The 17146-nt window shown below is 39.4% G+C and overlaps 1 protein-coding gene across 1 annotated transcript in view; it reads left to right on the plus strand.

Annotated features, from left to right (window-relative positions):
* ap3b1a (adaptor related protein complex 3 subunit beta 1a) overlaps positions 1-17146 on the plus strand; it is a 64552-nt gene that overhangs the window by 22451 nt on the left and 24955 nt on the right. The window contains exons 11-22 of the mRNA XM_042395340.1: positions 1-72; positions 542-604; positions 724-856; positions 975-1084; positions 1226-1402; positions 2975-3161; positions 4047-4177; positions 6750-6900; positions 7855-8035; positions 10220-10373; positions 12539-12587; positions 14377-14480. Coding sequence (XP_042251274.1) covers positions 1-72; positions 542-604; positions 724-856; positions 975-1084; positions 1226-1402; positions 2975-3161; positions 4047-4177; positions 6750-6900; positions 7855-8035; positions 10220-10373; positions 12539-12587; positions 14377-14480 — 1512 coding nt within the window. The remainder of the gene's footprint in view (positions 73-541; positions 605-723; positions 857-974; positions 1085-1225; positions 1403-2974; positions 3162-4046; positions 4178-6749; positions 6901-7854; positions 8036-10219; positions 10374-12538; positions 12588-14376; positions 14481-17146) is intronic.

Consider the following 17146-nt stretch of genomic DNA (forward strand, 5'->3'; position numbering starts at 1 on the left):
GGGATGTTTGAGCCCTTCATGAAGAGCTTTTATGTGAGATCCACAGACGCCTCACATATCAAAACACTGAAGGTAACTGCCGTTTTATTTGGTGCATTATGTACATACTGTAGCGTAATATGAGCTTAAATAAGGGTCAGTAAGATTCTGAGCTTTTGATATGATGTTCAGAAATAATTTCACAGCCTTTATAAACCTGTGAGAAAACTGCAGGAAAAAAATGTGGACAAATTATATAAATGGTGAAGTAACACAAAGACAAGAAAGTTAAAAGTATGAGTTTAAAAGTGTGGGAACGTTGTGTATTGACTTAAACAATCAGTTTTCTGCTTCTAAAATAAAAACAAATTATTCACACATTCTCAATGTTTTAATACATTTACACAGTTGAATTTCTGCTGCAGTTTTGTCGCAGGTTTGCAAAGGACTTTTCAAAGTGTTTCTGAACATCATTTCTCAAACTCAAAATCATATTGACACTTAATTGAGCCCATACAACAACCAACTCATACATTTATTAAACATGATTTTTTTTTTGCAGTTGGAGATCCTGACCAACCTGGCCAATGAAGCCAACATCTCCACCATCCTGAGGGAATTTCAGGTTTGTGTCTTGACATCAACAGTCAAGGGTTAAAAGACTACTTTGATATTGTTGGTTACACTTCAGGTGGCCTTAAACTCTTTATTCTCTTCTCTTCATTGTCCTTGATCTTTATCCAGACCTATGTGAAGAGCCAGGACAAGGCGTTTGCGGCTGCCACCATTCAGGCCATCGGCAGGTGCGCCACCAACATCTCCGAGGTGACGGACACCTGTCTCAACGGTCTGGTGCTGCTGCTTTCCAACAGAGACGGTAAAATGCCTTCACTGAGTGCCGATACCTGCAGTTACCCATCGTCTTAAAGTGTTTTAAAGAGGGATCGCTGTCCAGGTTTGTGTCTGTTGTGAGAATGTCTTGTTTGTCTTTGCAGAGACTGTGGTGGCCGAGAGCGTGGTGGTGATTAAGAAGCTGCTTCAGACGCAGCCCACCGAGCACAGCGAGATCATTAAACACATGGCCAAGCTCTTCGACAACATCACTGTACGATTCATCTTAATGTGAATCTTCTTCTTTTTGTATATGATCATCATCGAATTCAAGACGCTAACAAATTGATAACAACGTTTTCTGCTAGCACTCAAAGATATCGCTGCTCTTTGTCTTTGTCACGTGAACCTGCAGGTTCCCATGGCCCGAGCCAGCATCCTGTGGCTGATGGGAGAATACTGCGAGAGGGTGCCAAAGATTGCACCAGATGTTCTACGTAAGATGGCGAAGACTTTCACAGCAGAGGAGGACATCGTCAAGCTGCAGACAGTCAACCTAGCAGCTAAACTCTACCTGACCAACTCCAAGCAGGTACAAAACAAAATGCTAACACCAGCACTAAGAGACTTAAAATCCTGAATTAATGATACTTATTTCTGAAAAATGGTTAAGTATCATAAAAAGGATGAATTAGATTCTAAACATGAACCCGTTTATTGTTCTTTTAAAGTTTTTATTCCACAAGACACAGCAGGAACTGGAACACTTCTGCAACTCAGAGTTAAATGCCCGGTTTAAATATAGAGCTGTGAATGAAACAGCTTTAACGTAATGGTGCATCTCCAACGCTGCTTGGTGTCCACAGGCCCATTCAGTTAGATGGGGTGATTTTGGCATCTGAGCTGGGTTTATGAGCCCAGACGGCGCCTCCTCAAACGAGCACATCATTACACCTCTTGGCTCCCAGTAATGTGTCGGGAAGGAGATAAGAGGGAGAAACAAAGACGATGCAGGAAAAGGGGTCCGTTGTTGTCTTCATGGCAGCAGTGTTTTTTGTTATCATGGCTTCCTAAATAATATATGTCAATGCAAGTGTCTCTTTCTTACTGTTTTAAGGTTTTCTTTTACATATCCAGGTTGAATTAAGGGCCAGTTATGTTAGAGAAAGACAATACGGGAAGGATGAGCAGACAAAAGGGGGTGAAGGAGATGTTTGCTGATCAATCATTATGGGGCAGTTATGACAATCACACTTGCTCCCTCCTCAGTTTGATTGATTGTACATGTTTGTGGATATATTCCAGTTTCTATTGATTTTGAAGGAATAGTACAACACTGTGAGAAAAGTTTATTTAGTTTCTTGCCAAATGTTAGATGAGAAGATTGATACAACTCCCATGTCTGTGCCCTAGGTGGGCAGCTGGAGCCACGAGAGTGTTAGTGTAGCTTAGCACAAAGACCAAGCACCGGGAAGCAACTGGTGTGACTCTGTCCAAAGTTCAAAAATACATCTACCAGCACAGCTAAACCTCCTTAATCAACTTGTTTTCTGGGAATCTTAAGATACTAGCTCTACACACAAGAGTGGTATTGATCTTCTTATGTAACTCTCTGCAAGAGAACAGATAAGTATATTTCCCAAAATGTCAAACTCTTCCTTTAATGGACTTCCATCCTGCTCTGTTAAGAGCATTTAGCAATCAGAAATATCATGTCTTCTATTCAATGCTTTCTTGTTCCTGGTTAAAACCTGGTGCCTACATTATCCACAATGCAACTAAACACCAACAGTTTGCTCAGAGATTCAATTGTGTCATGCTGTTAGCGGCCAATGTAACATCAAGCCACTTGCCTCAAGCAGAGATGAGGAGTGAGATACAGAGGTCTGTTAATCTCACACCTCCAGATTCTAGATACTTGTCTCACTTGAGGTAAATTATAAGATTTCACACAGCTCCCTCTGGAGCCACTAAAGGCTTTTACACAACTATCTTCACATTTGCAGTAGTACTACGCAACACCTGGAAACAGAATTTGATGTGTAAAATCGGTGGAAGTTTCATAAACATCATCCATCCCACCGATCTCTGCTCAGTGCTTGCCTTCATCCCATGTCATCCTACTCTCCAAATCTCTTCTACCTCTGCCCTCTCCGCCTCCCAGACCAAGCTGCTGACCCAGTACATCCTGAACCTTGGCAAATACGACCAGAACTACGACATCAGAGACCGCACGCGTTTCATAAGACAGCTGATAGTGCCAAACGAGAAGAGCGGCGCCCTCAGCAAGTACGCCCGGCGCATTCTACTGGCGCCCAAACCAGCCCCGGTGCTCGAGTCCGCCTTCAAAGGTACTTCATACATTTATAATGTCAACCTCTTATTCTTATTTTGAATCATATAAATCCTCTAAATAGATAGGAAATTAAGCTTAAACACTTTACTCCCCTCCTTTGTCTGTTTGTTAATACATCAAGGAATCACCTGAATGCATATTAACAGTCTTCTATTTCACATCTAGTGGCTCCATTTCCAGTCGTATGCAAAGTTGATTCAGACGGTGGTTTTATTATTCTGGTGTGTCTGTCTCTGAAGGGCAGTTAGGTCAGACCCCTTTACCTTGGACTAATGAGATGGGTAAATTATTGAGCTAATGCTAACCTTTTTCAGACACCGAGAGGGGGAAAAAAATCTCCCTCATTTAGCTGTCTCTTTTCTCTCTCTCTCTCCCCTCTGTACCTATTGGGACAAAAAAACTGCCTCCTACAACATTAAAATTCAGAGGCAGTTTGCACCTACTGGATGTTTATGGAAAGCGTTAACCACCCCTGTCATTCTTAATATTCACAACTGAAGTCTTTTCTTTTTTTTGTTTTGTTTGCAAAGCACAGTTTTTAGAGCATACCTCCCCGAGGTACAGACACTGATTACCTTCCTGTGTTGGGAGAGAGAAGAGCTTACATGTGCACACAAACACAGAGAGTTTGATATTAAATGCATGTGCGTGATCCTCTCCGATGCCTAGATGTCATCTTAAAGCTCTTCAGAGTTACAGTGACATTTATCCACCGGCTCCCTCGTTAAAGATACACTGAGGTGACACTGAACCTCTCATTCCTCCACCCACTCCCTTGAACTCCATTGATAAATAAAATAAAAGATATTACAGCACCTCTCATCTTCTCAACCCACTCCTTTTTTTGTGTTTACATTTTTCTCCCATTTTCTCCTTTCAGATCGAGATCGTTTCCAACTGGGCACTCTCTCCCACAGTCTCAATATCAAAGCGTCTGGATACCAAGAGCTCTCGGACTGGCCGGCCGTCGCTCCTGACCAGTCAGTGAGGAACGTGGAGGTCATTGAACCAGTAAGTGATCTACCATCCTTACACAATGCTTTTCATAGTTAAACTTCATACTGTATGTGCTTAATTTGGACCAACATCTGTCAATGATGACGCTATAGTTCCCCATTGTTTTGACATTAAAACTGTGGGCGTTATTATAAAACGTTTTCTTTGTAATATGACTAAAAATACAGAGAATATAGATGTGTATTGTGACAGTCTGGCATCTGTAGTGGTATGAAAGGTATCATTATTCACGGCTGTGGTTTATAAATTCATTATAAATCATGTTAAAGTTTCTTTTATATGTTGTTTGCATTGCAGAGAATAACTTTTAGCATAGTTGTAATGATTTAAAGAACAAAGTGCCTGAACAAAGAGCAACACACTTTCAAAGGACTCATTGATAATTGTGTATCAATGTAACATCAGAGGGCATGACCATCTACACTCACAAGCACTTGTTCACCACTACCAACCAAATGAAGTGCCTGGCTGAAATGAAGTCAAACATAACAAACGAGCGGTATTTTCATTACCTTTTTTAATGTCTTTCCTCCCGAGGGGTGTTGACATCATCCAGGGTGACTCTTCTCTAAATATACAAATATATAAAGTCCCAACAGACCAGCGATTGAAAAGCTCAGAAAAGAGACAATTGATTTTAGCGTATTAAACCCAATTTACAGTTTTCTGCAAGAAGATGTGGGATGGTATCATAGCAACATTTAATAACGTCTCGGTCCTCCAGAATTAGTTAAAACACTTCTGATGTGCTAAAGATGTGATGCAAGGCGAGGTTATTTGTGCAGCACCTTCAACAGTGAAGCAATTAAAAATACTTTCCATAAAAGCATTTAAAGTATTTAAACCTGTTTGGTGCTGTTCATACAAGTTAGGCGAGTGTGAAAGCTGTCAATTAAACTCTGGTGCGGTCCAAACAGGTGATCTTGGATCAGTTCCAATTGGACTGTGTTGCGTTTGTTTCTGGTCTGAAAGCACGAAAAAAACACTTTATTGCGGGAAAAAATGGAAGAAACGTCAGGAAGAGCAACAGAGAAGTCATGCAATTAGATGTTGTGCATACAGAATAGACCAGATAGCAAAATAACAGAAATTCAGCATAGAGAACAGGATGGATTGATAACATATATGAAGAATCTGATCAGGAGGGTAGTAGTACTTGTATCAGTAGTAGTAGTAGTAATTGTATTAGTAGTGGTAGTAGTAGTACGTGTATCAGTAGTAGTAGTAGTACCAGCAAATATGTGATTTTAACATAGAAAAAGCTAAACTACTATTGAATGCATCTGCTAACTGTGGTAACTGTCAATTAAGTAAAAACAATCTATATAATAAGGGAACATCATTTGGTAACCATGGTAACACTTGGGATCTTCCCTGATTACCAAAATACACAAACAAGTGAGTGAAACCTAGCGACCACACACTAACTATCCCTCTTTTTTTACATCCTGTTTCTATCTGTCTGTCATTATTTATTACTCAACCTTATTATTTTGATCTAAAAGTAAATATATCAGTTTTTTTTATTGGTCCAGAATAGAACAACAGATGTGACTTCAGATAAGATATAAAAGAAACACGATGCATCATGAAATGATGAATATAAATAGGATTAAAAAATAATACAGAAACTAAATATAGGAAAGGAATAAAAAGTACAGCGCATTTCAACATGTAATTAAATAAACCTAAATCTAATTTAATAGAAGGCACTGGCACATTGAAACATTGTAAGCCTCAATTTAAAAGCACCTTTGACCAATGAGAAGCCTGACAAATCAGTCGTTGCACTATTTTATTATGTCCAGTGAAGTCCGATCTTCCAATACACAGTTATTTGGTATTTGATAAAGCATTTTATATATATTTATATATATTTGTTTGTTTTTACTCCACAAAGTTAGATGGATTAATACCTTTTTTTGTGAGAAATCTCAGTTTGGGTTGGAGAAATTAACATGCATACCTCCATTCAGCTCAAAGACAAGAACTTTTTGTCTCTTGTTATAAGTTAAAGCACAAATTTAAAGACTTTATTTTTCAGTGAAGAATATTATTGATTCTTTTTTTTCTCTCTCAGCACCAGCTCGAGCTTTATCATAGTTACTTAGGTGGCAGCTAATGAGGCCCCTAATAAAACAATAAACATCAATAAAGAAGAACATGAGCAGGCGTGTCAACAAACTTTATCCCTAGTTTTAAATATAATGCAGATTTAACATCCGAAAACCTGGACAAACTAGATGGTTGCAAAAACTGATTAATTATAGTTAATTGACTAACTTAGAGGCATCTTGCTAAAGTTAGATGCCATTTTCTATAGCGTATCAATCTCTTCACAGACTGCTAAAGGCTAGATGCTCCACTGTTCACTTCGTGTGAATGGTTGATGACAATGCAGAATGATTTATTTCCTTCACATTAAGAACCTGAAAGGCATTTGAAATAGTTTAATTAGACAAAAATAACGCAGCTGAATAAGATGTTAAAATAACTCACAAACTGGCAGCTCGCTCATCCCTTAATTTATTAATCCTGATTGCTTCCCTCCTCCATATCTGTTCAGGTGAAAGAGTGGGTGCCGTTAGTTGGGAAGGCCAAAAAACCGAAATCTGATGACAAGTTCTACTCGGACGATGAAGATGAGAAAGAAAAGGACGACTCTGACAGCAGTGGCAGTGAAGACAGCAGCAGCAGCAGCAGCAGCAGTAGCGACGGTTTGTTTCTGTTTGTGTTTTTGTAGGTGTACGTTTTTAGTTTGTATCCTCTTTAGAGAAAATGTTATACTGCTGTCCTTGTGTGATTTGTGTATTTAAGATATAATCCTTAAAAATTCAAGCTTGGTTGAGCGAGCACAGTTTAACACTACAGCAAACACTCCTTTGCCAGTGATACATCAGAGAAGCAACTGGTGTGTCTGTTTACAGTGCAGCCAAACAAACTCACGTTGTTTTAATAAAGACATCCGTCAATATTTGGTCTTCTTACATCTCGCCATGAGCAACTGCAATCTGATTTCAGATTTGTCAGCCAACCATCAGTTGGTTACATTGTTGAGGAGCTGTAGCTTGTCACCTGCAGCTCTTCATCTAACAGCTCACCGGGATATTTAAAACTGATCCGCTGATGAAAACTGAAAATACTGTCCTCAAAACTGTTTTAGATGCATTTTTGATTGACAGTTGCTGTCAGTGCTAACCTTAGTGACAAATACATCGAAGCCTCCCCATGTTTTGCTAATGGAATTCTTTTAATGTGAAGCAGCAGTCGTAGGAAATAATAGGTTCGCATTAGCAGTAACTTAATACAACTCTGACACGCTGTTAAGAGGGTAAATAGTAAACAGTGAGGCCAATATCAATGAGATAAAATTACAAACAGTGATGCTTGATTACATGCATGCATAGTTTCCTGTGAATCTGCTGTGCGTAGGTAGGTAGGCAATTATAATCCTGGTGGGAGTGGCGCACTCTGCCACTAACAATCAAAACTATAATATAGAGAGGGAATTACAGAATGTAAATACATTGAGTGGCTATTAGCTGAGAAAATGTTGACCATAAAAAGTGCCAGAAACAGGGGTTTGATTTCATGAAACTATAAGGATTATAACTTGAATATATCAGGCTGGGTTTATGTTTAACATGCATACTGCACGTATGTCTGTGCAGAGTCGGGCAGTGACAGCGAGGAGGAGGAGAGCAGTGAAGAGTCAGAGAAGAGCTCCGGTGATTCTGGAAAGAGTTCAGGTGAATCCGAAAAGAGCTCGAGTGAATCTGAATCAGAGCAAAAAAAGAAGAAAAAGATGAAGAAGGCGCCGCTGAAGAAAAACAAGCCAACTGCTGCTGACAGGTACAGTGAAATCCCTGCTGTTGATTAGACTCTGAAAGCATCATTTTTCTTCCCTGTGAATTTAGTGTGTCCAGATGTTACCTGTTTCTTTCTCTTTTTCTCTTTCTCGCTTTGCTAATTAGACAGGTGTGTCTTTGTGAGAGGCACCAGAGTTGTAGTCAGTAAATGTGATCAGTGCTTTGCTGCATCAATAACTCAACCTCCATCTGTTCACAACTTCAGCCATTTTTATTATCTATATGACAACACACCTCCTGGTATGATACCTCCTTCTGTTCAGTTCTATCTTTTACCCCCCACAAGTATTTTCACTTCATCCGTTATATATGCCAGGAAAAAATCAGAATAGGAAGAGTTTTGATTCTTATACCTGCTGATTTCTTTTATAACTTTACACCCACAACAGGGACAAACATAGTAGGTTCTTGTGATGAAGCCATCTACGCAACTTTAATACGTCATTTCATTTCAATACATGTGTTGTTTATGAAAATTCTATATTTGAAATCCTTCCCTCCAAGGGGACAAGTGGACCCAAACCATGCCAGCAAAATGCCCCCCAAAGCATAACAGAGCCACCAGACCCCCTGACTGTAGGGGTCCAGCATTCAGACCTGGACCTGTTTTTCCTTTAATTTGTCACCCGTCTGTATTTTCATTATTGATTCACCTGTCGATTATTTTTTCGATTAATTGATTAGTTGTTCGGTCCATCAAATGTCAGGAAATGGTAAAAAAATGTCAATTTTCACTTTCCAAAAGCCCAAGATGACGTCCTCAAATGTCTTGTTTTATCCCGACCAACAATCTACAACCCAAAGATACTCAGTTTATTATCACAGAAGTACTAAAGAAACCAGAAAATATTCACATTTGAAAAGCTGGAACCAGAGAATTTTAGCATTTTTTTTCTCTAAAAATGACTCAAAATGATTAATTGATTTGCAAAATAGTAGGTGATTAATTCAATAGTCGACAACTAATCGATTGATCAACTAATCATTGCAGCTGTAAACCTCATTTCCTCATTTCGACCTCCTTTCTAGGAAGAAGTAACAGTGTACTCTGTGTGAGCTATACACGCTTGTTGTACTCTCTCTCTCTCTCTCTCTCTCTCTCTCTCACTCACACACACACACACACACACACACACACAGACACACACACACACACACACACACACACACACTCAGGCTGGCAGAGCTGTTAGAATATCGTTAGTGTGAGTTCCATTAACAAGCTAATCAAGGAGAATTTTCCTCCAATAGCGTAACCCACATTTACATGGCTAATGGATAATGACTTTTGATTGGTCATTTAGCAGCCTGGTGTTACCAATGAATGAGATCTGAGTCATTACCACCGAATATGCTCACGCACACTCTCTAACACACTGGCAAATTTAGTTTCTTATGCACTCTACTTCATTTGCTCACGGACACACAAACTCACACAGAATGTACCTGATTTTGCTGTGTGACAGGCCGCCGGCTGACCCTGTTCTCTCCATTAGAGAGTATAATTAGAGCATCTCACCCCAGTGCTCAAACACACACAAACACGCACACACACACATACACACAGTAATTAGAGCAGCTCACCCCAGTGCTTCCACAACAAACACAGCATAATGCCCTCATTATGGCCCAGTCATTTCAGGCAGGGCCTAATCAGGCCCACAGTGATTTATATCACTTTTTCCTGTTCGCAGCAAATGAAATCTGTAGGCCAAATTAATACTGGCTTTTCATCATCGCCCAAGTTAAAAAGCCAGTTACCATCACAATTCCCCTCATTAATTTAACGGCTGAAAATCCCAGGCAGGCGGAGTAAACACTCATTATCGGGACAAATTGAAGAGGGACAGAGCAAGTGAAAGAGGGAGGAGAAAGATGGAAAAAATCTTTTTGAGTGAATGCAACATTGAATTAACTTCACAAACAAAAACAGATTGATCTCCGTTGTTTGTTCTGACCGAGGGGGCCGAGCCGAAGATTTCACTTTGGATGGAAAAGAAAACAAGATATTGTCTCTAGACTTTGTTCGTATTACGTCTGCATGAAAGCTGTTTAACTTTTATGTGAATTGTGTGTAAAAAGCACAAAGTTAATCACCAGTACTGTTGTTTTTATGTGTTATTACATGTATTGATCCCGTGTCTGAAGCAGTTCTTGTGTGTTACAGTGACTCAGATGAAAACGGTAACGGACCCGTAGCCCAAGCTAGCAGCTCATCAGCCGAAAGCTCCTCCGGTTCAGAGACGGACTCTGAGGAAGACTCTGACTCAGACCCTCCCCCCGTGACGCAGAAGAAGAGCGATGTCAAGTCCAAACCCAAGGTGATGTCATGGTCTAGTTTGATTTTGTAATTAACATCATTTTAATTTGGTTCAAGGGTGAGCAGGTGGTTTAACTGGGTGGCGTAACGTGAGATTTATAGATTTCTGCTCTGCAAAACATCACTGATTGGCAAAAGATTTAATATCATTTCATGACTCTGCAAAATAGAACATTTTTTTTTAACATTTTTGCTATTTCCTCATGAACTCATGCTCCTACTTCAATGAGAAATATCTGATATTCAGTATGTTTCACATCGTTGTCTTTCACTGTGTGTATTTGAATGCATGCGGATGCAGTTTGAACATGATTGTGAAAGAACCATAAATCCCACACACTGTTGATCACTTGTACTCACTTAATTAACAACGTTTCTTTTTCATTGTTATGATTAAAATAACAGATTAAGATGATTGTGTGGGCTTGATACAAGTATGTGCCCTTCTTTTATCAACAGAGTGGAGCATACTAGTGCTAAAAATAACTGTATAATCACACATATTAGACGTAAAAAGGCAATATATTCCTATAAGTTGAATAGGAAGAAGAGTATTTAGAATGACAAATGTTCTGTTAATAATAAGCTGTTACTGAGACTCAATAGTTTGTTATGAGAGTCTGATGTCTAAACTTACAACAGAATAAACACATATTTTGGATAAAATACAATATAATGCATGTGTACGTATCCAACATATACATTAAGTTCATCAGTAAGTACACCTGAAGGATATTATAATACTTAGCTGAATACTCACATGCCATATGTATGTTGAAGGAGATACTGGTTTCCATAATGACCTGGAAGCTGTATTAGTTGTTTACTGAATTTTAACTTCTATATGAAAAGTTAGACATTAAAAATGGACAATGAACCATTAATATAGATGTTTGTAGCCGTGGCAACGTACTGCGTGCAATTGTTGGTCATTATTTGGTGCTAAATACCAAAATGTAAATGATTTGGAGCTTTTATCAAACATTTAATTATACTTAACTAAAGCTACAGGAATACATATGCATGTGTCATAACTTTAAAGCTAATGTTCATCCATGATTTAAGATATTCTATATTATGTTAATGCATGATTATACAACAGATTACATTTAAACCAGTGGAGAATATGATATTATCTAACAGTATAATGCAACAGGATAACTCCATGATCTCTCAGGGAGTTGCTGTCCACCAGGTATACATGTGACAGGAGCTTAGAAATCTCACTTTATACTCTGGAATATAATTTCGCTCCTCTGTTATCATCTTTATTTTAATTCTCTCTCGATCCCGTTCGCCCTCTCTTCAGCCCTCCACCGTCTTCTCACCTGTTATGCTCATCACGCTATTTCTCGCCCTCCCTTCCCTTTTTTCTGCACTATGAAATTCTCATTTCATACAGTTTGTCATTTGGGCATGGCCTATGAATTATGCATCTCTCTCTCTCTCTCTACTCACCTCTCTCTCTCTCTCTCTCTCTCTCTCTCTCTCTCTCTCTCTTTCAGACCTCCATTTACTAACAAGGTTTCCGTCTCTGTCACCACCACCAAGCGTCAATCAGAGAAGATCTGATAAGATACGGCCTCTAACTTTGTTGTTTGTTTTTCACTCTCATTTCATCTCATTGTTTTTTTTTTTTGTTTTTGTTTTTTTATTTTTTTTCCTGCCTGATCAGCCTGGAGTATGCAGAGTGGAATTTTATGCTTCTTTATGCGACTGTGAATGGAGCCTTGGTTGGTTAGGACGGTGTGGAAAAAGGGTGATAAAAGCCCTCGTATGTTTAAATGTGTTTTTATTGGGCCTGTTGTGTGTGTGTGTGTGTGTGTGTCTGTGTGTCTGTGTCTGTGTGTCTGTGTCTGTGTGTGTGTGTGTGTTGTAATTCCCACAAGCCAACACCTGACAAGCCCGCCTCAGTCGCTCGAGGTGGCGTGTATCGGTTGTGACACGACACCGTGCATGACTGGCCATTGAAAAATTCCAGACATGTTGCAGATATTTTGGGATGAATGTGTCATGAATTGAGAGACGCCGTCCCGATGAATAGCACAACTGACAATTTCAATACTTTTGTTTGAGTTGTCATTTTTTTTTCCTCCCCCCACCCCCCCCCTCCTCGTCCTCTCCCTCTTTGTTTCTCATCGTCATGTTGCTGTGTTTGTTTTTCAGGTGGAAGTGAAGTCCAAGAAGGAAGTGTCTCTACTGGATCTAGATGACTGTGAGTTTATTTCTCGCTGTAAATCAAACACGTATTAATGTGACAAACACACAGAGATTTATCACCCAACTCTACACTTCCACTCAGCTCTAGTTTTTTTTAGTCTGTTTTATCTTCTTTTTCTCAAATTCGGCTCAAATAAATCCTCTTTTCAACAGCAGCGGGCTGCAAAAAAACTCTGATAAATGAAATGTAATTTTAAATGCGCAGCACCAAAAGGCAGACAGAGAAAGTTAGTAAAGAAAGTCGAGCATCTACCAGGTAACAACCCAGATATATTTTTCTCTGGAGATTAAAAGAAAGCTAATAGAAGCGTGAATATTGGGCTTTCGTTTGTCAGGTGGCCAGAAACACGACTTAAATGAATGCCAATGTTGCTCCGTGCAAGCAACTTATAACACGTTCACCACAACAACTCTAAATCTGGCTCTCCAACACCTCGCTGAAAGCTTAACCCCTTAACATCCACCCTTTTTATAGAATTTTTGCCTTTTTGGCACACCCAAATGGAAAAGCTCATAACAGAAGAACTGTAAGGCCATGATGCAGGTATTAGCCTTCATTTGACAAGTGACATCTTCTAGTTTCTGGAAATGTGTTTGTTTATCATGAGGCTAAAACACAAATAAAACCACATCAGTTCAAATAAGGCTCAGAAAAGTGTTTTTGGTCCTCGTCTATAATGAGTCATAGTTGAATAACAATGATTAAGACATGTTTTATGCCACAACAATGCAGAACATTTACCTTCTCCATCTTGTCAACCTGTATAATCCAGACCTCTAGGTCTAACCTTATGGGAGTTTTTAGTTTGTAGAGTCACTGGTGTCCCTGAACCTCTCCAATCATCTCAAATTGGCCAAATTGTGCCAATTGCTTTAACTCATTACTGCGTGATGCTGCCACTTACACCTGGCTTAAGCTGGTTGCCGGTGACCCAGTGGATGTTAAGAGGTTAAAGTTTCCCTTTTATAGTCTGCATTAAGACTTTAACAGGATTCTTCTTTAATCTACTGTAGATAATATAAATACCAAGTTCATGTAAATCCTGATCAACATGATATCGTATCTAATGATAATGTCCCCAAATGAAGAGAGACATGCAGACCCTACGGAGTCTCATTGTGTGCCAGACAACTCTTTCAACTGTCTCAACTCTCCAGATCAAACATACAGATAAATAGTATTATATTTATTTGTGTTACTTTATATAAATGAAAGAATTATCCCGTCATTTAAAACACTTCAATTCCATGGCTGTAACGTGTCTCAGAAACATGAATAGGTGGCAGATTAACAGAAATGATAAATTATGATTTTTATAAGGCAACAACAACAACAACAGCAGTACTTCAATCATTTATCCAGGCCGTTGTTTATCTTGTAGTTGTGAGTCATAGTTTTAGCCAAATGAGTTTTCCAGTAACATAATCTGCTTTAACTCTTGTGAACACTTGTGTATTAATGTGTCCTCAAATACAATACTCTAACAAACCAAAATATTGAAAACATACAGACCTGCATCCCCAGTAGACCTGTAAAACTACCCTGGCCCCCATTTGAACCTATCGCAGACCCCGTTTAGCAGATGATTGTATGTCATTTCCTGTGTTTTAGCTTTTTCTGCAGCCTCCAAGTGACCAAAAATCACTTCTGTTAAAATTTTTTTTTTAAATTTGAGTCTTTTGCCCCCCCTAGAGACATTATGAAAGACAGAAATCAATGCTACAGCTCATAGTGACTTTAATAAGCGCCCGTTCTCAGTCGCGTTTTCTTTGTGTCTTTTCAGTTTCTCCAGAAAACACAAACGCACCAAAGTCTTCGCTCCTCTCTTCGAGCCTGCTGTCGGACCTGGAAGGCCTCTCTCTCTCCAACATCTCCTCCACCATGCAGGTTAGTATACTGGTCGTACGTCTGCATTAGAAACACAGGATGACATTTCCTCCATCAACGTGTGCTGTGAGAGTCCTTTTTTTTTTTTTTTTTTTTTTTTTTGTCTGTCTGACACTGACAGAACAGCGGAGCGACATATGAGATGGTGAAATGAGCATCTCTCTCTCCCTTGTGGAACATTTCTGCTCCAGATGCCAACTATTGACCTTTTCTGCCTTCTTATATTTATAGCCAGTCAGGACGATACAACCGCTCTCCCTGTTTCCTGTATCTCTTATAGTCTGTCTTTCTCACCCCTCGCTCTGTCTTTTGCTCTTCCACACCCTTGAACTCTATTTCTGTGTCTCATCTATAAGTCCTCCCTCTCTCCGTCTCTCTGCCTCTCTCTCTCTCTCTCTCTCTCTCTCTCTTATCTCTCCTCCTCCTCCTCCTCTGTCACCTTCCATCTCTCTCTGTCAGATGTTGTGTCCCTCGTGTCTCTGTGTTGTGTATATCTGATGGTTGACCTTTCCTAGTGTGACGGCTCCTTTCTCTCCTCCAGTATGTGAGCGGCTCTCTACGTCTGTGTGTATTTTGTATCTTGTCTTCACCCCCACCACTCCTCCTTCTCCTCCTCCTCCTCCTCCTCCTCCTCCAGGGAGGAAAATGTCCAGACCATTCTTTCTGCTGTTGCTGTGTCTATTTTGTATCTCACAACCAGGTCTTTTAAATCAGAAATGATTCAGATTTTTGAACATATGTACAGTAGAGCTGCAACAATCAGTCGGTCGACAGAAAAATTAATCAACAAATATTTTGATAATCGCTCAGTTGTCAGTTTTTAAGCAAAAATGCAGAAAAATTGATGGTTGCAGCTTCTTAAATGAGAGAATTTGCTGCTTTTGCTTCTCTTAACGTTACAGTAAGTTGAATATCTTTGAGTTTTAGACTGTTTGTTGCACAAAACCAGATATCTGATGTAGGAATTGGCACTAGACTGAGCGATTAATCGATTAATCAAGAAATAATTGGCAGATTAATCGATATATTAAAAATAATTGATACTTGCAGCACTAATGTACAACATTCACACATGTCGTTTTTTAATTTGCTTTAATTTGATATATTTAAGTCTTTTTCTGTCAATAAGTTACTCATAAATCTAAACAGGGCTGTTGTTCCTTAACGATTAATTAATAGATATTCTTTTCTATTAATCATTTAGTCATTTAATCAGGAAAATGTCTGAAAACTGTCAGAAAAATACCATCACAAGTTCTCAGATTGCAAGGCTTTAAATGATTAAATGATTCTGAGTCATTTCCGTCTTCTATTAATCAAACATTTCAGCACAAAATCTAAACTCTTCTACAATATTCAGAAAGATGCGACATGCGATGTGACAATGAGAGTAGAATTGGTTTTATTTTTTAATTCTGAACTTTACTACATATTGCCAACCTTCTGACATACACAAGTAAGTACCTGACTCTTAATATTTACCTTTTATCAGTCACTCATGTAATAGGTATCATATGTACAGAGTAGACAGAAGTAGCAGTAGTAGAATTACAATATTAAGTAAATTAAGTACATAATGTATAATATCAAGTAAATATTAAGTGTAATAAGTTAGAATTTTAGGAAAAGTGTAAAGTGTAATTTTTTTTTTTTTTTTAAATAACAAATTTCAAGCAATATTGTTTATTTTAGATACAATTAAAGTCTCTAAAACTTTATAAGTTTATGTTAAAGAAGCTTTAAACTGATGTAATTTCTCAGAGTCAATATGAAGTCTACATGTGTGAACGGCCTCTACAGCGTCCCAGCTCCGCTCTACTCTCTACTCGGCTTTGCGGTTAGTTACTCTATATTCTGCCGTCAGTCCTGCCCGCCTGTCACTCAGTATGATTGACAGCTGCTCTCAGGCCAGCGTTTATGCAGCGCCAGTCTTGTTAGTCACTCTCTCCTCCTCAGGTGAAGGCCAGGGAGTAATAGAGAATAGAAATGCAGATTAGAAACAGGGAACTTTTTTTTGCGCATCAACATCTGATTTAGAGTCCATTCTATGCATAAATACATGATGGGTATCAGGATTCATAGACAAGGGTAAATAACCTCACCTTTATTCACATACGCCCCTCCCCTTAGCTTCTGAGACATGCATGCACACACTTACATATCAGCTCTCTCACACACACACACACACACACACACACATTCACACACATACACACACTGGCCCCAGTGTCATTTCTATTTCTCAGCAATCTGCCCACAGAGGCAGCGAGTCTGTCTCAGCTGAGCGCTCGGGCCCTTTTAGAGAATTACTGCATGGTTATCAAAGGCATTTAGATTAACCCTGGTCACTGTCTTTGACCCACCTCCTCTTCTGTCTCCTCCTCCTCCTCCCCAGTTTCTGCATGCTACTGCTCTCTCTAATAACATTTTGACATTAGGATCTCTCACAAATGCCTCTTAAATCCACCCCCCCCACCACCACCACCACCCCATCCCTACCCCGAACCTCTTCCGACCGCTGTCCGTGTGTGCGGCGGGGTGGCTGAGGCTGATAACTTTTCATTCATAATTAGCAGTCAGCGAATGGGGCTGCGTTGGGGGGAAATTGAACTGTCAGCGGCGGGGCGCAGGGCGTTTGACCCCATCACGCCCAGAGGGGGCCATCA

The sequence above is a fragment of the Thunnus maccoyii genome, chromosome 19, assembly GCF_910596095.1.
Source record: "Thunnus maccoyii chromosome 19, fThuMac1.1, whole genome shotgun sequence".
In the NCBI taxonomy this organism is placed as follows: domain Eukaryota; kingdom Metazoa; phylum Chordata; class Actinopteri; order Scombriformes; family Scombridae; genus Thunnus; species Thunnus maccoyii.